The 24547-nt window shown below is 52.9% G+C and overlaps 1 protein-coding gene across 1 annotated transcript in view; it reads left to right on the top strand.

Moving 5' to 3' along the window:
* CACNA1E (calcium voltage-gated channel subunit alpha1 E) overlaps window positions 1-24547 on the top strand; it is a 245656-nt gene that overhangs the window by 46707 nt on the left and 174402 nt on the right. The window contains exons 3-4 of the mRNA XM_075003399.1: window positions 8900-9005; window positions 9529-9668. Of these exons, the coding sequence (XP_074859500.1) occupies window positions 8900-9005; window positions 9529-9668 (246 nt within the window). The remainder of the gene's footprint in view (window positions 1-8899; window positions 9006-9528; window positions 9669-24547) is intronic.

Here is a 24547-nt window from a genome sequence, read left to right as displayed (position 1 = left end):
AGCTTGAAATTCACCAGGAAGGAAATTAACAAATTGCAGGTGTGGAACAGGCTGGAATAGCTGAGTTGCTACGGAAACAAGTCAGCTATGCAAGGGAGAGTGCATTGGATAAAGGAGATAAATCAATAAGAAAACCTGTTTTTTGTGGTCTTATCCGAAAAGCTAGATGCACACAAAAGGAGAGAGCTGGAGAGAGACAGGCTTTCGTTGCCGGGCTCAGAGGGAGGTGAGTGTTACTATATTTTGGGTGACTGCAAGTTTTGTAGAATTAGAGAGCTGACATGGAAGGAAGGAAGTGAGATTGGGACTAGGCGTCTTCTGTGGTCCCCAGTGTGAGCTTGGAACAATGAAAGGAGGACTGATTTTAATGCTTTAGCACCCCAATTATTCTTTGCTAATAGTTTCCAACTTGGCTCTGTCTTTGGAGGAGGTGGAGAAAGTTGGGTGCCTCCAGACCATTTACATCCCACTTTTCCAAGGGCTCTCAAAAGTCTTGAGTCCAAAACCGAGAGACCCTGAGCCTCAGTGTCCAAGGTGCTTGAGAGCCTGGGGTGGCATTGGTGCCAGCTGGAACTGTGGGTGCGCCACCCTGCTGGGATGTAGGGTTAAAGTGTCACATGAGGAGTACCTAAAACACAAGACTTTGAAAATGTTGGCCCTACCTTCTCCCGATTTGAGTGAAGGCGTCTGGCTGGGCTAGCTGACTTGGGGCTGGGCTAAGCAGTCTGGAGGAAGGGGTAGCACAGAGACAGGAACACCCAACTCTGACCCATTTGAGGGCATCATTGGAAACTTGTCCAAGAAACCACCTCACTTGTGCAGAATGGGGCCAAGCAAAGCTGCCCTCTTTGGCCTGGAGGTGCAGGGCCCACAGAGGTGACAGCTTCCTGCACATAGTGCTCAATGGCGATCTGCGAAGGCTTGCGCTCGGTGTAAGAGCAGCACATGCTTGGGCCTTCAGAGTGGGATTCCCAGAGGAGATGAGTGTTGGCCTAATTCTGCTCCCTTTGAAGTCAGTAGTGAGTCTCCCTCCGACTTCAGCTAGGGAAGAATCAGGCCAACGCTGTGCTATGGAAGCCTCCCCCCACGTCTCTGTGCACCACACCTCTGCGTTAAGGCTACAAGCCCCTTCTCAGCTTGGGTCTGTGTGGGCAGAGTTTGGAGGGCACTGACCTGTCAGACACTCCTATTGCCTGTCCCATTCTAACGCTCCATCACAGCAGTCACGGCTCCTGTGTCCACCAGGGCTACCCGGTTTGTCCCGCTGCGCCTGCCCCCCCCCCCCCGCCACCCGGGTCTAATCGGATTGAAAGCTTGCGGGAGGAGAGAGAGACATTCCATGTCTGGCTCTGAAAGGAGGGGGGTGCAGAATAGCAAGCACCGCTTGGCAGGGTGAAACGCCCTGCAGAGGGAGATGGGACCTACACGTCCCCATCCAGACAAGTGGATTTAGCGCCTAGGGGCTTGTCTTCCTCTCTGCAGCAGTGCTGCTAATGCAGTTGGTTTCTCAGAGCCAGTGTCAGTTGCTCGCAGGTTTTCAGGAAAAGGGAACAAAAGATCTAAAATAGGCCGGTGTCCAAATACTATTTCTCACGTCATCGCTGGAAGTTTGCTGGAGTTGCTGGGGAAGAAGCAACATGCAGCCTTAACAGGGGCCTTGAAGGGGAAGCACAGATGGTATAAAGCCCCCAGGGGAAACGGTTTGGTGCCTGGTTTGTTACCCTGTGGCTGTTTCCAGCAGTCTTTCCCAGACCCACCCTGCTAGGTAAATGTTACAGTTGAGCCCAGGACACCCTCTTTTTGAGGGGTGGTGGCATCAGGGATTTATGGATCGCTTTTGTGAGAATGGAGAACCTGTCTCACCGCTTAGACCGCCTGCCCCAGCCAGCGTCCTGCCTCTGACAGTGCCCCTGTCTGAGGAGAACCACCCTTTTCCAAGCCACACCACTGTGCAGTGCTGCAGGCGGCAAACCTGGGGTGGGCCAGCACATGGTCTGCAGAGAGGAACCCAATCCACCCCAGCCATGCTTTCTAATGACAAATGCTGATGTCGATCACTTGCCCGGATGTGACTTCCTCAGGGTGTGTGTGTGCGATACGTGGTAATGTTTCCTTTGAATTGGTTTTTTTTTTTTTTTTAAATTATTGGTCGTCCATTCCCCTGAGTGGCCTGTTTTATTCCTCAGCTGCACCCTCCAGCTCCTCTCCATACCACAGCAGAGCAGTCTTAGCTTCTTCCATCACTCCCCTGGGCGTGATCCCTGGAGAGACGCATTGAAAGGCTGTCTTTGATCACCAGAGAGGTGATGCTTTTGTCTCACTTTCAGGGAGCTGCAGAAGCGAGGACGTGGTCAAAAATCGTATATCAAACCCTGAGAGTCAAATATCCGAGCCCCTCCAAAGCCCTCAGCCACCCAGTCTTGCCAAGGTCAGTTTGAGCTTGGTCTGTACATGCCACCCATATGTGGAAGAGCAGCTGGCTGGAGCTTAGTCCGGGCAAGAACAAGATGAGGATGGAAGCAAGAGAAGTCCTGTGGAAAGCCTCCCAGTTCTGCAGTCTCACCCACAATCTGGGGCCATGTGGCCTGAGAGTAAGTCCTTTGAGGCTTCGCAGGTGCTAGGTGTGGTAGCAAAGAACACCCCTGCCCGGTGTCTGGCTCGACATGCCATAGGCACAGAGCTGGCTGTGGCGATTGGTATGGTTGTGATCTCCAGGCCTGAGCAGGGTAGCTTAGCGTGCTTAGGGATGAAGCTACAGGCCGAGAAAAAGCTCCTGCCTGTGTAAAGTGCAGCAGCCCATCTGTTTAGCACCCTGATCACCCTGGCGCTCAGTGTCCTGCACAGGCTCATGATGGAATGGGAGCCCAGGGCAAGGTCTGTCTGGCCTGCTGCTCAACACCGCCTGCAGGTCTGGCTCTGGATTGCCCCTGTTTCAGGGGGGCAAGGATGCTATTGACCAGCAGGGGGCAGTTCTCGGTGCACAAGGCAGAGCAGCCCAGGAGATGGACCTGTGTGGGGGAACTCACTTCTGGAACATCTGGCAAGGGAACAGGGCTGAGCTAAATGCAGGCGACACTTCTGCCCTGCTCCAAGTCACATCCTTCCCCAGTCAAACTGTTCTCCTGTGGGCTGGGAAGAGGAAAGCCGTGAGGGATTGTTGCTTCTGATGTTAAATACGTGGGAGCTGTTCAGATTCTGCCGGGAAGGGGCACGGCAAGGACCGAGCTGAGAGAGGGACACTGGAAATGAGTAGTTTGGTCTCAGCATAATCCCCTCGCCAGTGCATGTTCTGACCTGGAGCTGCCCCACCGCTGAGACGGCCCACACTAACCAGAGAACTGGGCCAGCTCAAGGAGCACAGGTGGGCACTGAGGTGGGCGGGCGGAGGCGACAGTACAAAGGCACAGGACTGAGGGTGGGAGCTTGGCAGCGCAGGGGAGGAGGGGGGCAGCAAGGTCAGTGAAGTTCTGGAGCAGAACCAGGCCCTGGGGTGGCTGCCCAGCACATGTGCCTGTACCAGGCAGTGTGTGGCAGGGCCGGAGGGTGGGCAGCAGGCAGGGAGAAGTTGACACCCAAACCCTCCCTGGTGAGATCACTTCAGGAGTTCTGCTTTAACTCAAGTGGCACACGCTTGGCAGCTGTGCCTGGCTGCTCCCTTCCTGCCATGCAGCTCCCCAGCCAGCTGGCTCCAATGCAAAGCAACCTACGGGCCAACACGTCTGGTTCCCCGGGGCTCCTGTCAGCCACCCCCTCCCCGGTCAGCTGCCCCCCCCTGCATTTTCCCCAGGCAAATAGCTCAGCCCCTCTGTGAAAAGTGCTGAGCCTAACTGAACTCAGCTGGGCCTAATTAGCTCTCTGAGCTAATGCTGAACTCTGATTGCTAGACTGCTACCGGACACAGTGGCTCCCTGGGGCACATCACTGCCTCACAGGGCAAGCCACCCGACAGGCCTGTCCAGCCTCCCAGCCTGTCCCAAGCCACCCGACAGGCCTGTCCAGCCTCCCAGCCCGTCCCAAGCCACCCGACAGGCCTGTCCAGCCTCCCAGCCCGTCCCAAGCCACCCGACAGGCCTGTCCAGCCTCCCAGCCCGTCCCAAGCCACCCGACAGGCCTGTCCAGCCTCCCAGCCCGTCCCAAGCCACCCGACAGGCCTGTCCAGCCTCCCAGCCCGTCCCAAGAACTAGAACTCACCTGGGTTCCTTTACGGGAAAGATTAGGTCCAAATTTAGAGGAGGCAACTGGGGAGGCTTCCTGCAGGACCCTTTGTCCTGCGTGTCTATTCCCCTAGCACAGCAGATCAACGAACCGCTGCACTGGATCTACTGCCTCCTCTTGAACTCCAGGAGGAAAACGCCCAGCAGGAGGCCGGAACATGGCGGGTGATTCACTCACCGGCAGGGGTGGAAAGGCGCCTGTTCTCCGTCAGCATCTCACTGTTCTGGAAACCTGACTCTCCGTCCTGAAACAGACACACGTGTAAGGTCTCCCCCTCCTGCCCAGGAGAGCAGGGACTCGGAAGCCTCACCTGTCTCCTTGTGCTTATTGACGACAGTTGCACTTTTGTTACAAAGTCGTGCTAAGGATTGGTGCCCGCTTTGTTTGGGCTCTGCGGGGCAGCAGGCCAGGTGAGAGCAGGGAATTTTTAAGGTGTCTGCCTTGTTTAACATGGTCGCCTGAAGATCAGGGGGTCAGGGGAGGGAGGTTTCATGCTCTCTTCAGTGAAGCATCCTCATTTGATTCCTCCTTCCCCCAGTTAAGAAGCTGTTAATATCGAGATGATTTTCAGTGGGTTTGTTCTGATGTGAAGGAAGGAAACGTAATAACCCAAATAGTCAATCGCTGTGTGTGTGCTGTATCCCCTCGCTGTGCCCAGAGCCATAGCTGCCGCGTGAGGAAACACGTATAGACCCTGTGGTCCGACTGGGGCCTCTGGGTCCCGACAGCTGGGTGAGTTCCCTTGGAAGTCATTAATGCAGATTTCTGGGAGAGCCACGGGATGCTGGGTGCCTCCATCTCAGGGTGTCCAAATTGAGATGTTTTAAAGGGCCCAAGTTGTTACCCACCTTCCGAGATTCCGGCTCCACCAGAGCACCTGGCATGACACCTGCACACGGGGGCTCTGCTGTCTGAAAATCTTGGGCCTTCGTGTGAGTGTAGGCAGGGGTGCCAACGGGATGGGCAGTTGTCCCAGGGCTCAGCAGTTTAAAGGGGCTCGGGGCTCCCAGCTGTCACCACTGCTACGGGGGCAGCAGCAGTGACCGGGGCCCTGGCCCCTTTAATTTGCCACTGGAGCCCTGCGCGATGCTGTTCGGGCAGTGCTGAGGGTGGGCTGGGGGAGGCTAATCCCAGCCCTGTCCCTTCTAGGGAGAATACAGCCGAGTCTCCCGACCTGGTGATCTCCGACGGCTGCCCTGCGCACCCGCTCTGCCTGGGATGCAAAGGGTGGGCCCCTTACTCCACGCTGACAACCCCGGTGGTGGATTGTTATCTTGAGAGCAAGGAGTGTCCATTTCCTGTGTTGGTCCAGCACACTGGGCCGCCCACTCTGACTGGGGCCCATCATAGCTGGGACACTGGTTGGTGATGCTGATTTGGAGGGTCCCCAGGCAGAATCTCCTGTAGGCCACACCCTGGGAGAATTGCCCAGTGCGGCTCAGGTTCGTGAGGCTGAAGTGTGGTGATTGTAATCCACGAGCCGGGGCCCAGGCATTTGGAAGGAGAGAAGCGCATTGACCTGCTCTGGGAAGGCCTTGCTCTGTGCTTGTGTGTGGGCTAAACCGGCAGGGAGGGAGAGAGGGCTGAGATCACGGCCCAGCCGCCATATCTCTTTGGGTCCCAGGGAGCACACGGAACATACCCCAGGGAAGCATCGGTGGCATCTAGAACCCAGGCCATTAATAGCCTGAAAATTTCACCCCCCAAAGTTTTAAAGTGGAGCCCTGCCCACGCTGCCAGGCAGTGAAGGCAGCACAGCGGCAGGTAATATTAATAACAATAATAATATTAATACTTGCTCCCTACAATAGCACACGCCAGCCCCCAAAGCTCCCCCTTGCCCACCCTCCAGCAATAATGGAGCTGCTGGCAGGAGTTGACAGCTCAGCCTTTTCAGTAGCCCACATTAAGTGCCTATCGCACAGCCTGACCTCGGCAGCACAAAGGTCTCCTGCATGACATGGAGCAGATCAGCGAGGGAGAATTACAGCAGCAGTCGAGCTGGTAAAAAACCAGCTCTTCCGGCACTGCTGTTACGTAAGGCGCAGCTTGCAGGAGTGCTTAGGGGCCGGCCGGGTCAAGCGCCCTCGTGCTAGGCACAGTACAAACAAGTTGGCATTGTCATTCTCTGCCCCAAAGAGCTTCCAGCACCAAAGTCATAGCAGGCGGACTGGGGAGACAAAGGCCAGGTTCACGCCAGCCTCAGCCAGGCATCTGGCTGTTGTCAGGAGGCGGAGGCCTTACGTGTCACTGCAGAGATGTCTCTTAGGAAAGCAAGGCAGCAGCTTTCTGGATTTTCCCTGGGAGCATGGAGGTGCAGGTGGGGAAAGTGGCGACTCAGGCAAGCAGAGTGGCACGTTGGCAAAGCGGGAGCAGGAGCTGACCTGGTGAGCGTGGCTAATGCTGAATCTTCTGAGATTCCTGCTCTAAAGCTGTGCTCAAAGGTGTCACAGAGTGGGGGGGTCCCCAGGCCCTGCCCCCATCCACAGTCAGACATGACTCTCGTTCAGCAGGAGAACAGAAGGGTTATTAGGCAACAGGGACACAGCGTAGAACAGACTTGTCAGCACAGAAACAGAAGCTGTCAGTCCAATCCATCTTGGGGAGATGGGGCCCAGAGCAGATCCCCAAGTTGGGGCCCTGGCCCTCCTCCCTTCCTCCCTCGCAGCCAGACAAGACTGCCCTCCTTAACATCCCAGTTCCAATTCAAACCAGCCAGGCCCGTCCTCCCTCCTTTGTCCTGTTTCCCAGGGAAGAAGGTGTCACCTGGTTGTCCAGGTTACACAGAGCATGGAAGGCCCATTGAGGACATGTGAGATGCCATCACCTTGAAACTCCCCTCACCACTATGCACCGATGCTGTGCCTGGGGAAACTGAGGCACCCAGCTCAAGTTGCTTCAGGACAGTAGGAAACACATGCAACTTAACCCCAGGAATAAAATCCTCACACCCCCCACTTGGTCCCAAGACCCGTGGTCCTGCTGCCCTGTGAGAGATTCCCTGTTACCGAGTAGCTGGCTTGTGGAATTCTCCGCAACCTAGCTAAGATAATTGCAGCCCTGCTGGTTTTTTTGGTTCCTGTTCCTTGTGAAGTGTTGACAGTGCGCGCAGTGCTGGCCTGTGAGATACAGTGTAATCAAGCAAGTCCCCTGGCCTGGAGAGTTGCAGTTCACTCTGCAGCTAGTTCCAAGCCGCCAGTATCTCATTTCCCCATGGCACATACCTGGAAGCCTAGTTACCCTCTCAAAGGCAGGAGAGGGGGCAATGCAGAAATGGGTGGCATTCGGTCCAGAGCTCCCTCAGAGCTCCAGGTGATAGTTGTTCAGCATCGACAGCATCCTGGAAGCCACATCCATCCCTAGGTGACTGCCGAGAGCATCCTCCCGACAAGGCTCTGTCCCCCGATGGGGACTGAACCAGCATTACAAATGTTTAATCAGGCTTGGCCCCAGGGGGTTCCAGACACCCCCAGTTGTATCCAGCTGACCAGCTGTGTGATGCAGTGGCATACCATGATCAGCACATTAGAGCAGCAAGGAAGGATGAATCTCCTCTGTCCGTTGAAGGGCGTGCCTTAGGTAGGACTCTAACACAGATAGACTCAGCCCTATGGTCTTACCTGAAACCGGGCTGGAGTTCAAACCTTGCGGGGGTCTTTCAAGGTTCGGGGTCAGCTTAGATTGAAAAAAAAATGAGGGATGGTGATAGGTCCTGCTGTGAGTGCAGGAGACTGGACTCAATGACCTCGCAAGGTCCCTTCCAGCTGTGAGATATGTATATCAAGGCTGGTGTTTCTCTGCCTTCGGGTTTAGCCAAAGTTGGCACAGTATGGACTGGTCTGTAACTCCCCCGCACAGCTGGACCTTGCTGGGTTTTTATAAAGCCAGGTGACTAATGCTAAAGTTCCACCTTGGGAGCTGTGTGTAATGCCAGCACAGTCATTTATTGGCTAAGTGATCTACCTGAGGGCTGCAGGTAGGGCTGATGGGGAAAGAGGGGTGTGTGTATGTGTGAGGCAGCAAGGGATCTTCAAAGAGCTGGATTCTCCAGAGTCTCAGCAGAACTTGGTGAAGCGGGGTTGGACCTGTATAGAGCAAGACAAGCCTTTCCCTCCCTGTGGATAGATGGGGTGTTTTGCATTTACACTATGCAGGCTGCTGGGCCCCCGGGCTCTTCGTGCAGGGTCTGAAGGAGGTGAGTAGGCAGCGTTAAGCCTTTGTGCTTATGCACTGGTGAATGTGTATTCTGAACCCCCAGCAGCTTTGGTCAAAGCTACCTCCCACCTGGTGGTGGGGCAGTCCCTTTGGGGGCCCAGTCCCTGGTATTGTGCACTGGAGGCGCCAACGTCCTTCCATCGCCAGCACTGGCTTCATTGCTCCCAGGTGGAGGAGGAGTGCTGGGTCCCTCTGGCTCCCTGGTGTGAAGCTGCTTGTGGGCTTGGTGCTCTTCTCATCACTGGTCCTGTTTCCAGACAGCTGAATCAGTAGGTCTCATCCGCTAGCTTGGAAAATGGAAGCTTCTCTGGCTGCTCTGTGTGTGTGTGTGAGAGAGAGAGAGAGAGAGAGATGTGAAATGGGACCGGTTCCATAGCAGTCGCAGGTAGTGAGGAAGACGGGTGCCTGCCAGTTAGAGACCTGTTCTCTCTTGGTTATGTCACTTCTGCTCCTTAACCGCCCCCTCCACGCCCTTCGAATACATGATCCTGGCCACCATCATTGCCAACTGCATCGTCCTAGCTCTGGAGCAGCATCTCCCCGAGGACGACAAGACGCCCATGTCCCGACGACTAGTAAGTGCCTTCTTCCTGTACTTTCCTTCCCTCCCGGAAGCAGCTGCCGCCTTCTCGTGGCAGGGGGGCTGGCTGGTAGCGAGCCCGGTGGCGAACACGGTGGCTGAGGTTCAAGCCTGTGGCGCCCGCAGGGCCCCAGAACGCTGAAGGAGATGTGATCTCCTTTCTGACCGTGGTGACCCCGGAGTGCCTTTGGACTGTGTTTGGAGCTTTCCTCTGGGCTGTTCAAACTTTCCCAGCTCTTGGAAGAGCTGAGATGGTAGACTTTGCCAGCTCGGGTGGGAGGGCAGAGATCCTTGCTGTTAATGGGGTTTCAGCTAGAAAGAGGGGCAGGGAGGGTGACTGGGCAACAGAGAAGAGGCCTGAGCCCTGCAGTTGGTGATTCCAGGCACTTGGAGGGCCTCAAAGTATGCTGAGAGCAGAGCAGGCCCAGTGTGGAGCAGGGAGCATGGTAGAGCGGCCAAACGCCAGTGCAATTCAAATAATGCTGCTATGGCTCCCTCTCTTTTGTCCCTTCCCGCAGGAGAAGACCGAGCCTTACTTCATTGGGATCTTTTGCTTTGAAGCTGGGATTAAAATAGTTGCGCTGGGATTTGTTTTCCACAAGGGCTCCTACCTCCGGAATGGCTGGAATGTCATGGACTTCATCGTGGTCCTCAGCGGGTAAGTTCTGCTCGGGGTGTAAAGTGGTGTGATCAAATCACACGAGAAGGACTCCACAGCTTCACAACTGCCGTCCCTCTAGGACAGGGACCTTTGGAAGTGGAGCATGTGGAGACTGCAGAGTTTGGGGCTTCAAAGAGGGGGAAAAATCTATCCAGACTGCAGCTTTGTTCCTTTGCATATTTGCTGAGTGAAATATCACCAGCTCAGGCGAAGAAGCCAATAAGTAAATAGAAGCAGGTGGCTCCTATCATCTGTGGATCTCAATGGCCATTATTATGTATATCGTTAATAAAGCCTGGCATATCCCTGCCTTGTTGCATCCCCCGATGGCCCAGGTTAGGGAACTGAAGTGAGTTGCCTATGCAGAGACCGAGCTGGGAGCAGGATCTGGGAGGCTCTGGGGAGTTGTCGTACTTGCTGCGGAGGTTAATGCTTGGTAAAGAAGGGCCAGAGCGTTGTTGTGGAAGGTGGCGGTTTCCCACCATGGCTACGTCTACACGTGCACCCAACTTCGAAATAGCTTATTTCGATGTTGCGACATCGAAATAGGCTATTTCGATGAATAACGTCTACACGTCCTCCAGGGCTGGCAACGTCGATGTTCAACTTCGACGTTGCTCAGCCCAACATCGAAATAGGCACAGCGAGGGAACGTCTACACGCCAAAGTAGCACACATCGAAATAAGGGAGCCAGGCACAGCTGCAGACAGGGTCACGGGGCGGACTCAACAGCAAGTCGCTCCCTTAAAGGGCCCCTCCCAGACACACTTTCATTAAACAGTGCAAGATACACAGAGCCAACAACTAGTTGCAGACCCTGTATATGCAGCACGGACCCCCAGCTGCAGCAGCAGCAGCCAGACGCCCTGGGCTAAGGGCTGCTGCCCACGGTGACCACAGAGCCCCGCAAGGGCTGGAGAGAGAGTATCTCTCAACCCCCCAGCTGATGGCCGCCATGGAGGACCCCGCTATTTCGATGTTGCGGGACGCGGATCGTCTACACGTCCCTACTTCGATGTTGAACGTCGAAGTAGGGCGCTATTCCCATCCGCTCATGGGGTTAGCGACTTCGACGTCTCGCCGCCTAACGTCGATTTCAACTTCGAAATAGCGCCCAACACGTGTAGACGTGACGGGCGCTATTTCGAAGTTACTGCCGCTACTTCGAAGTAGCGTGCACGTGTAGACGCAGCCCATGCGGGCAGGCTGTGGAGCTGGGATAACCCAACGCCAAGGGTAGCATTGGCCATGTCCTAGGTAGTGCTCGTGACTGCAACTTCCCATCCACGCCTCCTGGTTCCACGTGCTGGCAGGCTGGTACCCCACATTGCGTTCAGAGGGGCTCGGCATTGGGACCGTCCATGTAAGAGCACCCGTTTGAGTCCAGTGAGCTCTGGCACTTGGCTGGCTGCTAAGGCCAACGAGGCAGCAGGAGCGAAAGGCAAGTCCATGGAGGGCATCAGTTTGTCTTCAGGGGGACCTTCATCATGGGGAACAGCAATCACTCGCTGCTCCATGTCCACCCGGCGGGACGCATTCCCTGGCTCCCTGCTTTGCCGACAGGGAGATGGGAGGGTGTCTTGGCACAAGTAGAGCGACCAGTTGCTGGCATCATTCACGTTGGCCGTTCAGAAACATCAGTGGAAGAACTGAGGGGGAGGAGGAGGGACAGTGGCCGCGGACTCCACTTCCTCACTGCTGGAGTGATCAGAGACACAGGGATTGGGTGGGAAGCGCCTCCAGCTCTGCTTTCTGTCTGTGGTTTTGGGTTTCTCAGTGGACCTGCCTCACTAGGCAGGAGACCTCTCTGCTTCCCGGTGGATTTGCAGCATCTCTCCAGGTGCGTCATAGGGTGATGCAGGGTAGGACGTGACTCAGCCAGGTGCTACAATGCACAGGCATGCGTGGTGGTGGCAGAGCGGGGTTCTTGTCGTAGGACGTGGGTGCATGTGGAATTCCAGCTGGAGATGGGTTCATGGGCTGGTCTTTGGGGTCCCTGTCTGTGTGGCTTGGCATCCTACCATTCTCCAGTAGGAGAGCAACCCTCAGGCTCTGCTGTCCATCCCTTCTCGTGCCCATTGTGCAGTGTTCCCAACTGGCACACGTTAGCCATTTCCTGCTGGAGCCTGCTCCCAGTCTGCTCTCGCCTGGGCCCAAGCAAAGGAGCAATAGCATCATAAAGGGGTTTGCCTGTCTCCATCCTGAGAGGTTGCCATGAGCCAGTGAAATCCTGTGGGCGAGCGGCACCATGTTTGGTCCTTCTCCGGAACTGTCTTAAGCAGCTAGACCCTTCCGGGCTGTAGATACGCTACTCATGCTTGGAAGGGGTGTGATTCAGGAGGGGGCGTGTGTGTGTGTGTGTGTGTGTGTGGGGTGGCGGCGGTGGCAGCGTTCCTCCTCTCTTACTCCTGAGCAGCGTTGAATACAATGGGAAAACCCTTTCGCTGCTCTGAGCCATGGCTTCCCCCCAGCACCCTGCTCTCCCTCGCAGTCAGAGTCACCCAGGCTGGAGAAGACATGGCTTGTCAGCTTCTGGACCCCCTTCCCCGTGGCCTGACAGTGCCTGGCTTGAGGAGGCAGTGAGGCAGCTGGGCCCAGTGCACTGATTCTCTCTCGGTACATCTCACTCCCGGGCCCGGTGAAGGATTGTAGGGAGGGGAGCAGCGGCTTCTCGGCTGAACGGAGTCAGCTTGCAGCCCTCTTCTCCTCCAGAGATGGCCCTGGCTGTAACTCACTGCCTGAGGGACTGAGGCATACACTGCTTGTAGACTAGCACTGGGGCAGACCCCAGAGCAGCAAAGAGAGAGCCAGCTGTACTGAGCCTGCAGACGCCTCAAGCCAGCTGATGTCCCAGAGAAGGACCAGCCCCTCACGCTCCTTGGGGTGGAGTAGGCAATTTCTCCCTCTTCTCCTTGGGGTGGAGGTTCCCTCCTTTGTAGTCCCTGAGAAGCAAGCGAGCCCCTGCAACTGAGCGGGTGTGTGTCACAGCAGGGAAGGGTGTTTGCAGGGATTACCCCACCCCAACTCTTGGAGAACATGGAGGACAACCTCACCCCATACTTGCACTGATGTAACCATGGAGGGGAAGCTCCCTGGTGGGCTTTGAATTGGGACAGGCGGCCTCTTAGCCAGCGGGGAATAAGCAGGGGCCTTCAATTTGCCGGAAAGCAGGGCATGGCCTGGGATAGTGGAGGGTGGCCGTATGGGTGGGAGCTATGGAGGGAGACCTTCCCAAACCAGCTCCCTCCAGCGGCGTGGCAGAGGGGGCTCCTGGCCCAAGCCTCCTCTCAGAGGGGGGACAAGTCTGCGGGGGAAGGTCACGAGTGTCTTTTTCCCTCTCTCCCTGCAGACTGGTAGCTCAGTTCTCCCCTTCACAGAGCATCTAAGAGGAGCAGTTCTGCTTTTGACAAAGCCCTGCCTGGGATGATTTAGCTGGGATTAGTTCTGCTTTGAGCAGGGGGTTGAACTCCATGAGGTCTTTTCCAAGCCTACGAGTCTGTGAAATCTGCAGCCATGATGTAGGGCCGTTCAGATCGTCGTGAGGGACAGGAGAGTGAGTCAGCTCATGACAGTTACTGACCTCTTCCCAGTATGTTAACTACCTGTGTGCTCTGGGCCTGGTGGCAGGGAAACAGTTGTGTGGGAAGGGCTGTTAGCCTCATGCAGCCCAACATGGTGACCAGTGTCAGGGCCCCGATGACCAAGCACACAGGCTTCAAAAGCAGGTGTCCTCAGGGTTTATTTAGAGAGTGCTCCCTTTTATGGTGCTGCCTCCAAAGGCAGCACCTCCCCTGGCCTGCCTCCAATGAGACCTTGCTCTGGCCAGCTGCCACATGGCTCTTCTCCTGCCAGCAATGTGCCACTCTTCACCCCATTCTTCTGCAGATCACAACCTACTGTAATCATTGCAAGACAGTTGTTTGAACCTCCATCCCATGTCTTGATTTTCACTATGACAGAAGATTAAGAGAACTGGGTTTGTTTAGTTTGGAAAAGAGAAGGTGAAGAGGAGACATAACATTAGCTTTCAAGTAGCTTAAAGGTTGTTATAAGGAGGAGGAAGAAAAATTATTCTCCTTCACCTCTGCACATAGGACAAGAAGCAATGGGCTCGCACTTCAGCAGGGGAGGTTTAGGTTGGACATTAGGAAAAACTTCCTAACTGCCAGGGTGGTTAAACACTGGAGTAAATTGCCTAGGGAGACTGTGGAATCTCCATCATTGGAAATGCTCAAGAACAGATTAGATAAATATCTAATAGGGATGAGCTAGTTGGTGCTGGGTCCTGCCATGAGGGCAGGGGGCTGGACTCAATGACCTCTTGAGGTCCCTTCCAGTTCTAGTGTTCTATGATTCTATTCCACATGACAAAACCTAGGTAGAGTGGGAGCTGAAAGCTCTGTCTGAGTTTCTGCTGCTTCCTCACTTCTGGCGGATCAAGTGTGTATCCGTTTGTTGGCTGTTGGGGAGAAAGACATGAGTTTTGTGTCAATGATATTTGCTGTGTAAGGGATCTTGTCAGGAGTCCACTGCAATACATGTGTCTAACTCCCAAGCCATCCAAGACTTGGTTCTGGGTTTGCCTGAGATCAGTGGTGTCACAGCTGAGAAGCAGAAGTGCGTTAACCAGGAGAAGAGGGAGGCTGAGGTTTGAGTGCTGGGACATACTCATGACAGTAACATCGGCATAGCGTTTGCCTGCGGGATTTTGTGAACCTCTGCTGCGCCGGGCGCTGGGTTAGAGAGAACTGCAGGGAAGATGCAGAAAGAGTTTTGTTGTTCTGTGGAATGGATGTGTCGATTGATCATGAAGTTCCCAAGTGTATTTGCTGTTCTGAATTATTAGTGGATTTCTTCAGCAAATAATTCTTGGGCTGTCAGTCATTCCCGAAGAGCTTGTGGTGAATAGTTGTGCTGTGTTGGTTAGTTATGTAAGCCAGGTAATACTGTCTCTGTGCCCTGCCTAGGTGACTTATGTAACTTATCAGCAGGTTTGAAATGAAGGGCTTGCAATCAAATATTGAGACTGAAACGTGCTTCCAACAAGTGTTTGAGTGTAAAAGTCTCCATTCAGAGGGTCATGGGGTACATGGGCTGATCAGGTGATGACTCTCTGGGTACCAAAAACATTCCCAGGGGAGAGAGGCCACTCACTGATGTGGAGGATAGGGCCTTGGGAACTGCTTTGGGGTTCAGAATGAAGGCTGTTCTGTTAATCTGAAAAGAGCTGAAGGGTTCAGGAGTTTGGAGCAGTGTTAACCAATCAAATCATATGTAATTGACTAGATAGTGATCGTTCTTTGATGAGCCAGTCTGCACACACAAATCTCTGATTCTGAACTGAATTGTCAGGAGTTTAGACAGGGCGTGCATTTTTACGCACCTGTAGCTCATTTGCTCCCTTTACAAAGTGTCTAAGAGCAAAAGCTATTGTGCTTTTAACGTAGGGATGTTCACATCTTTATGATGGCAGCATTTGGATGGGTGGGAACAATAGAAAGATTAGAATCATCCTTCTGTGAACAAGCTGCGAATTTGTCCTGTTGTGCTGACATTAATTTTGCCCCAATCAACATATATTTCTTAGATCAATAAATCTGGATGTTCATCTCAGTAGGAATCAATAATCAGAATTGCCGAACAACTAGCTTCTACTTGGCAGTTAACGAGACTCTTTCTGGAATGGATCCTGGCTAACAGTGCCAAATTTGGAGGATGAAGCAGAACTCTGTGTGTTTCCAAAGTTTGTCCTGCACTCCAAAAGAAATTGCTCCATTAAAAAAAATACAATCTGCCCTATCTGACCTGTTTACCTCCAGGGCAGGTTGTTCAAAGCAGCGAATGGTGGTGTGTTCTATAGCTAGATTTCACCAACCTAGTAACAAATGTGAACTCCCCCGCAGAGGCCCCTTCGACGCTCCAGTCTCTCTTGCCACCCAAGCAAACTGATCAATACGATAACTGAACCGAAGCAGAGTTGTGTGTGGCCCAGAAGCTCCTCTTTCTCACTTGCAGAAGTTGGTCCAATAAAAGTTATTCTCTGACCCACCTTGTGTATGTGATAAATGGTCACTTACCCCAAAGATCACAAGATATCTTGATTGTTTCCAGTCTTGAGAGACAAGTCGTTTTGCTGAGGTCAGTTAGTATTTTAATTCTCACACCAGTGACAACACTTGCAGCCAGTCCTGGAATAAACTGATTAAAGGTTTATTAACTAGGGTAATAGAGCTGGAAGTGACTGACTATACCCCTTTGCACCCATGGCCCCCTCAGGAATTCTTGCCACACAGAGTCCTTCCCGTTAAATGACAGATGCCTTCCTGAAAATCCCTTGCATCTTTCCTCGTGATGTGGAGTTCAGTGATGGCAATAACAGGGTGTTGTTCTTTCAGCCCAAGGAGTCTATGATTCTATTAAGCTACTTCATCAAGTCCAGGCCCCTGCCCAAAGCAGGATTTTTATCCCCTTCACTCCAAAGTCCAAACTCATTGGGCTGAGTTCATGCATTGATCTCTCCTTCCTGGAGGGAGTTAGGAATACAACCAAAAGGGCCTCTCTCTTTGGTACTACACATACTACACATCACCTAATTCACCTTCAATAGATTGTCTTGTGTGCAGGCAGTTGGAGCCCTTTAATTAATGCTGCTTTACCTCTTTGATGAGCTACTCAATTAGAGCTTTATAGTGCACTCACTATAATTTTAAACCAAGGGTTACAGATGTTATTACTGAGCTCAATTTTACAAGCATTTTATAAAATCTAAACACTACAAATGCATTCTTATCAGCTTGACATCTTAGCTCTATTTTGATGAAGCTAACACACAGGTGAGTCAGAGTGGTTTGCAGCTATTCATTTGTAAGTGTTCAGGCAGGCCTGGTGTCTTGGCGTGAGCTGGCACCTGGTCTACCACTGTCACAGCTAACATTATAGTTATGTTTAGAGCTCTTTTCTGTTTCTAACCGGTATTTTCTTCTCATCCTAATGCTTTTTCCCATGCTTGCTTTTCATCTGAAGGGAGGGGCTTTGTTTTTTTCAAATGAGTAAAATTCTGTCTTCCTTTTGGAGATATAAATGTGTGTGTGTGTGTGTAGAAAAAGTGCTTTCCTCTGTCAGTTTTCTATGTTTGTATTAATTCCACAACACACATCTCAAAATTGGCCAGCCTTTGAGTTTTGAATTGACAGCACTTGCTGAGTAGTATGTCCCGGACCAAATATGGACAAATATTGGCTGGAAATTAGCATAATTATCAACATTAGAAAATTGCCTATTGAGAATAAGTAGAATCACAGCGCTCACCAGTCATGCAAACAGGGCCATCTCTGCTGACACCAATTACCATCTTCACGGCTGGTCTCAGCAGATGCACCAAGGGCTGAATGAGCCTGGAGAACCATCTCCGTTCCACACCCTAATGGTGGCCTGTGTACTTGACAGAAGAGTACGAGAAGCTTGCCCTGCCCATGCCCAGCTGTGTGGTACTGCCCCATGGTTTAGAGCTGTCAATCAGGTACCTGTCACCTGAATTCAATTGACATAACATAGTTCAGAAAGAAGAGAAAAAAAAAAAGAGTTCACTCCTTGCAAAGTTTGGTGGACATGCTCTGCTCACTGATTCATTTGCAGTCTAGAATGGTGTTTGTGTTGCGACAGCAGTAATAATACAATACCCAGACACAGGAGAGAGGGTTGGGAGAAGTCTCTTTAATATTAAAAAGTCCTTGCAAACTCGCATGGAGACCCAGCTGTTGTTAATTGCTGACACTAGCAAAGAGATTCTGCTTTTCAAATGGCCAGGCTTCTGTAGTACAGCCTTACTGATCCGTCAAGCCTTGCTGACACCTGCCACATGCTGGGCTTTGCCATTCACACCTGTCAAACATAGAGAACAGACTTGCCTGGGGAAAGGCTTAGGAGAGTGAGGATCAATGTAAGCCGTCTAGATTGCATTGGTTCTCTGCTTGCCTTGCCTTAGTTCTGCATGAGTGGTGATGGCCTGGGATGGAGCAGATGAATTATTGACTGTATAAAACCAAGATAAATAGACTGGGGTCAGTAGAGTAAGTACCAGCTTCAGGCCTTTTAACAAGAGTTTAATAATGGCTGCTGCACCTGAATGCCTCTCAGAAGCCCTGGGGGCTTTGTGGTTTTCATTAAGGTATTTCATGTGGTGGAACGTGGCCAGGGCAAATGAATGAACGAACACTGGCATTTTGCTGTACAAGGGGGTGGTGCCGAGCAAAGCCAGCCACTCCTGGGCTTCCCTGCACATGAGCTGTGCCAATAACCACCTCCCAGCTGGCCTGACAGAACTAGCCAGCACGGGAGCAAGAGATGAGCAACCTCCGAGCCGTAGACCGTCCATTGGGCAGAGCGTGCGGGGGAATTGTGGGTGAGACCGTCTCCCCAGTGTGGGTTTAGTAGCTTTTGCTGGTGCAGCCCATCCTTGCAGTGCTGTTCAGTGGGAAATCCTCTTTGCAGTTATGGCGCAGGCGGCGCCGTGGCTGGGCTGAGGTGCAGGGCGGTTTTTAGAGAGCCAGCTGTCTACTTTTGCTGCACCCTCCTAGACCAGACTGAGTGGTAGCAGGGCACTTCTGGATGATTTGTTGGTCTTAGCTGGTGACATGTTTTCTATGTTCAGGTGATGGGCCCTGTTCCTGCTCTCCTCTGGGAATCCCCTGCCAGGGTGGCATGAGAAGGAAGAAAGCTGAGAGGTTCCAATCCTGAAATTCCCTCCAGAGTCTTTCATTGAAAGGGGCAGGCAAAGGGGAAGAGCTTTTCCCTCCTCTGCCCTTCCCCACTACTAGCAGAGTAGCAGGCAGTTCAGCCCCCATGCTCTGCAGATCCTGTGATGTCTGCTTGCCTCTCCCAGGGCCTTCTTAGAGGCAGCACCCTGTGTGTGGAGGGCTGGCTTGGATCTCTTCTGGCTTGGATCTCTGCCCTTCGCAAGTCTATAGCGAGGCAGTTCCAGTGAGATCCTGCCCAGGTGGGCTGCTTCCAGCACCCCCGTGAAGCCTGAAGCAGACCTTCACAAGACAGTTTGCGTGCTGGGACAGATTTCCCCCTCAGGCTTGGGGGAGGAGAATGTGTGTCCTCCTCCAAGTCCACGGACAAAAGGAGGTGGTGCCTCAGGGGTCATTCCCTCCCATGGCTGTATCTAGTGCATGGACATAAGCATACGTGTGCTTTCTTACTCAGCCACACACACACACAATTTGTTGGCAGGTCATTTCCCAAGAGCAAACACCGCCACTTCCAGAGGTGAGCGAGAACGTGGTTGCCCAGCTGTCTGTCCATTTGCTGCTCCTGCTCCAGTCAATGCCCTGACCTCTCTCCACAAGGAAATCCCTGTCCTTTTAGGATATGTTGTGTTTCTCTAAAATGGCTCTCCTGGCTTCCCTTGCAGCTAGGCACCCAGCCTTGATAGACATTAGCACTTCACATGGACTAACTAATCCCCAAAGCTCCTGGGAGGCTGGCCTCTTTCTCCATTGTACAGATCTGGGCGACAGAGAGAGACCCTCGCTTGCTATAGACGATGTGGCTCATGGGCAGAGCTGGGTTGAGAACACCTCAGTTCCAGGCTCCCAGTCCTGGACAATCCACAAGGCAGCGCTACCTCTCAGATGCCCCCCACGTGAGGGGGCTGGCTGTATGCGCGCTCTCCCTCTACCTCAAGCCCATGCATGCTTCCCACCGCTCTTGGACTGAACACCCAAGCACAGTGTAAGGTCCATTCTCTTTGGACCTGATGCAAAACCTACTGAAGCCAAGTCTTTCTTCTGACTCCCCGGGGCTTTGGATCAAGCCCTTATTGCAGTCTGTGGATCAAAGATACTGCTCCTGGTTTCCATCCCTTTCTCTCCCAGCCACTCTATTCCTCTTCAGAGTTAGGGAGCCATCAGAGTGCCGTCCATCCACCCACTGGCCTCACTGCTGCTGGGAAATGAACCCATTGGCTGGAGCTGCCCAGTGGGGATGATGAGCAGGAAATCTGTCTCTGCCTGTGGAAAGGGGGAGCTGAAATACCCGTTTCGGGGTGTGCACGCACAGCCTGGCATGATGTGTGTGAGCCTGTGTGAAAGCACCTCTGTGTCTTCTCCCAGGGCTGAGGTCTCCCTGGTTTTGTAGCTGGCAGAGAGCTGTGAACACAGAGTGCAGTCATTGTGTCCTTTTAGCTGTGTTTTCTCTTTAGTACCAGTTTGGCTTAAAAGGTTTTAAAAGGCCTTTTTGTCCTTTGGGAGAGAAAGTATCTCATTTGTGTGAATTGCCCTCGCGTAGATTTCCTCCCTTCCCAGCTCGAAGACTTGCCTACCTCCCTTTGGCACAGGCAGGAACTGTGCTATTCCCAGGTGTGTGCTGCCAATAACAGCTGCAAGCATTGGGGTCTGTGGCTGAGAGTACCCCAGAAAAGCAGAGCAGTGCTGTTGCGGCAGGGGTCGCATGATTGTGGGCCTCTTCCATCAGCACTGAGGATGATCCCAGACCGCCCCAGCTTGCAGTGAGTCCAGTCACACCAGCCAACAGCCACTGAATGGAGCTAACTTGAACATGACTTCAGTTCTGCTCACTTCTTAAGTGAGGGCATCTCTGAGGAAGTGCTGTGGGTCCATGCCTGCTCTGCTTTATTCCTCATGTCCTCGTTTAAAAGCCAGCCAAAACATGACCTGCTCTGAACAGCAGCACCCACCACCCGTTCTGTAAGATGCAAGGCCCGGTGTTTTTAACCTGCCTGCGGCCCGCACAGGGCAGGGATGGCCTTTCAGAGCTGCTTTCCTTTCTCAGGGAAGAGAGACGGGCGTTGTGAGCCTCATGGACGTTCCTCGGTGCATATTCATCCTTGACGGCAGGTCACAACATGGGTCTAAGCTGCCGCAGGTATTTCTTGGTGGGAATGTTCGAGGCCTGGCTAGAAAAGCCCACAGAGAGCAGGTACAGTGTGACATCACGGATTCCCTAGCTCAGGTGGGGACTGAGCAGCAACATCACCATGTGACTGCCATGAGGAAATCTGTGGCATTACGTGGCCCCAGGAATGTAGCTGGTGGCCAGTGCAGGCAAAGGAGTGACCTTCATTCAGAAGACAAACTGATCCTCTGGTCAGCACAGACAACACCCCCCCTCCTGCCCTCTCTTTCATTAAATCCATGAATCATGACTGCTGCTGGTTACCGGCATTATGCCTTCCTGATCTCCCTCCCCCTCTCTGTCCTTCCAGGACAATTAGTGAAGTGTTTAGTCTTTGGATTGGATGAATAATTAATTCCCCGGGCTTTGTGAATGATTCATGTGCCATATGCTTCGGTGAGAGGATGTGTGCAAGGGCAGTGCCGTTTTCCAGGCCTGGCAAAGGGGACGGTGTGTGGGAGGAGAGGGAAGGGGTCGCGCTGCAGGCGGCTTGTCGGGGCTCAGATGGTTTTGGGGAGGGGGTGGGCACACAGGCGAGCTGGGGAGAGGGTTCCCATAGGCAGAGCCATGTGCTTGCTGGCAGCATATGGACTAGGTCTCGCCAGGGGGCACCTCCTGCCATCTTCGTTGAATGAATGGGGTCAGAGAGTCCTGGTGTGTGTCTCCCACACAGACGTGACTGAGACCATCTGGTTCCTGCAGGCTGAGTCCTGGCCACGTTCCTTTCTCAGCACACCAGACGCCTGTAGAGACAACTGATTCTCTGTCGTCATCTCTGGGCTTGATCCTGCGTGGTGCTGAGCCCCTGAAACACCCTCTGACATGAATGGGACGCTGGGCTCCTCTCAGAATCAGCCCGTCTTCCTGTCACTGAGCAGTGCTTTACCCGCCACCTCCCATTCAGGCTTTTTGGGTTTGCAAGGTGCTCCAGGGCCAGGGGCATGACTCCCATTTACTCAGGTGGGAGCTGAGGGCTCCCAGTACCATCTCCCAGGGGACACTCAGCGCCTTGCAGGATGGAGTCCCTCAGAGCTATGTGCTTGGAAGCAGGAGATGGATGACAGCGGAGGGATCACTTGATATTTCGCTTTTCTGTTCATTCTTCTGGCACCCGTGGCATTGGGCACTGCCGGCAGATGGGACGCTGAGCTAGGTGAACCTTTGGTCTGACCCAGCATGGCCGTTCTTACGCTCTTCAGTTATCAGTCGCCTGGAAATACTTACGCCTGGTATCGTTCTGGATTATACGTTCTGGATTGTATCGTTCCACTCTTCTGCCTGTGGCTCCTCTCCACTCACACTGTGCCTGGCTGGAGAGGCTCCCCAGTTCTGTGTAACACCCTCCTACGGACAATTACAGGCAGCTCTCATGTTGAAAGTGGGCGGAGGAGGGAAGCTTTTGGCCTGTCAGTCACAGCTGTGTTGTCTCAGAAGAGAATCTTAGAATTGTAGGGCTGGGAGGGACCTCGAGAAGTCATCTAGTCCAGTCCCCTGTCCTCAAGGCAGGGCTAAGTTTTACAGGCACCTGTAGAGACAGCTGATTCTCTGTCATCACCTCTAGGCTTGATCCTGAGTGGTGCTGGGTACCTGAAACCCCCACTGACAAGAAGGGGATGCTTGGCTCCTCTCAGAATCAGGCTGAGATCATCCCTGACAGGAAGACTTTTGTAAACTTCCTGGGCTACAATTTAAGCCCCATTGCTTCTAAGCCTATCATCACAGGTTAATGAGAACAATTTATTTCCCTCCTCCTTGTGTCTACCTTATATATACTTGAAAACTATTATCATGTCCCCTCTCAGTCTGCTCTTCTCCAGACTAAACAACCCCAATTTTTCACATCATCCCTCAGAGGTTACATTTTCTTGGCCTTAAATCATTTTTGTTGAACTTCTCTGGACTTTTCTGCATTATGTCCACATATTTCCTGAAATGTGGTATCCAGAACTGGACAAAATATTTCAGTTGAGGCCTAATTAGTGCAGAGTAGAGTGGAAGAATTACCTCTTGTGTCTTTTTCGCAACACTCCTGCTAATACATCCCAGACTGGTGTTTGCAATGGTGTTGACTCATATTTAGCTTGTGGTCCACCGTGATCCTAGATCTGTTTCTGCAATACTCCATTCTTGGTAGTCATTTCCTATTTTGTTTTTCTATTATGTTCTCTCCCCGAATCCCTCCACTCCCAGTGACCTGATGGAGAATGAGGTCAAGGGAGAGGGCCTTTGGGAAAACAAGCAGTGAGGAGTGGCAAATGGCTCAGAGTCATCCAGAAATCTAGGCAGAAGGACCAGATGGGGGGCTGTTCGCCTTCTTGCATACCTGGTCCTGACTCAGGGCAGTTACCTCTTAGGCCTGCCAGGCCAGTTCCCAGGGCATGTTTTCAAGGAGATCCAGGCAGGGTACAGCCCAGCGGGGGGAGATGGGGTTCAGGGAACAGAAGGGGCTGGTACCAGCAGCAGGAACACACTGAGTTTAGAAAGCTCATCTTTATTTTTAAATCCCGTGGGAGTTGGATTCCTCAGGTTACTAACATTGGCGGCCAGATCCTCAGCTGGTGCAAATCTGTGATGCTCTACTGAAGTCGGCAGTGTTACTCCAGCTGCCTCTACAGTGCAGTCCATGAGCTTCACACCGTCCGCGTGTGTTATTTCAGGCAGCACTTGAGATGCGTGTGTTGTTTCAAAATGAATCCGTCTCTCCTCCGCAGCTCTTTGTCTTCTGAGCTACCCTCCCCTCCTTCACGGACCCACCAGAGAGAGCTGGTTTTAAAGCTGCCATGGGTGCCAGCTCCTGGGAGATATAGCGAACTCCTTCAGCTGTGGAGCACCTCTCCTTGTTGGCAGAGCTGTCCTGTTGGTTGCAGTTGCCCTTGGGGAGTGATTGCCATTGGAGCAGAGGGCCTGTGCCTGGCTGTGCCTCTGGAGCGGGCTGGTGATTGTGTTGCTTGCTCTGGGGCTAGGCTCCAGTCTCTCTTGCAATTAGTTTAAGAGTCCACAGGATCGTTTGTTCAAATAACATTGCAGAAGCATCAGCTTGTTTGGCTAAATCCTTCATTATTAACTGTGCGTCATGCAGACAAGGTAACTCGGGCCTTGATGGCTTTAGGAGCCATTGGTTGTGCTGTTGGTGTGCTGAGGAGGGCAGTTGTGGGGATTTCGTACCAATCGGTGTCAGACTGGCTGTCTGCTGGGTGTGAGTCTGGGGCTGAGAGTGCCTCTCTGCCCCACTGCGTGGGCAGGCGCACAGGGTGTTTTTGCAATGGTGGCAGAGCAGAGATAGAGGAGGGGCAGCCTCCTTCTCGGCTCCATCACGCTTGTGAGAGGGGATAGAAATAAAAGGACAGGCTCCAGAACAATGGAGGACATTCAGCCCCAGACACCAGGGTCAGCCCCTGTGAACTGTGACCCCTCCCTGCATCCACATGACTGTCTTCAAAAGACTCAGCAACAGGGGCAGAGTTCTAGGGATAGAATCATCGAATCATAGAAGAGTAGGACTGGAAGGGACCTCGAGAGGCCATCGAGTCCAGCCCCCGCCCTCATGGCAGGACCAAGCACTTTCTAGACCATCCTGAAAGCCATCTATCTAACCTCTTCTTAAATATCTCCAGTGATGGAGGTTCTACCACCTCCCTTGGCAATTCGTTCCAGTGTTTGATCACCCTGACAGTTAGGAGCTTTTTCCTAATGTCCAACCTGAACCTCCTCTGCTGCAGTTCAAGTCCATTGCCTCTTGTTCTATCCTCAGAGGCGAGGAAGAACAAGTTCCCTCCCTCTGCCTTATGACGCCCTTTTAGATACCTGAAAACTGCTATCATGTCCCCCCTCAATCTTCTCTTTTCCAAACTAAACAAGCCCAATTCTTTCAGCCTTTCTTCATAGGTCATGTTCTCTAGACCTTTGATCATTCTCGTTGCTCTCCTCTGGACCCTCTCCAATTTCTCCACATCCTTCC

The sequence above is a fragment of the Carettochelys insculpta genome, chromosome 9 (assembly GCF_033958435.1).
Source record: "Carettochelys insculpta isolate YL-2023 chromosome 9, ASM3395843v1, whole genome shotgun sequence".
Classification (NCBI taxonomy): domain Eukaryota; kingdom Metazoa; phylum Chordata; order Testudines; family Carettochelyidae; genus Carettochelys; species Carettochelys insculpta.
The sequence above is the reverse complement of the archived record's forward strand: the minus strand, read 5'-3'. Positions and strand labels throughout refer to the sequence as shown.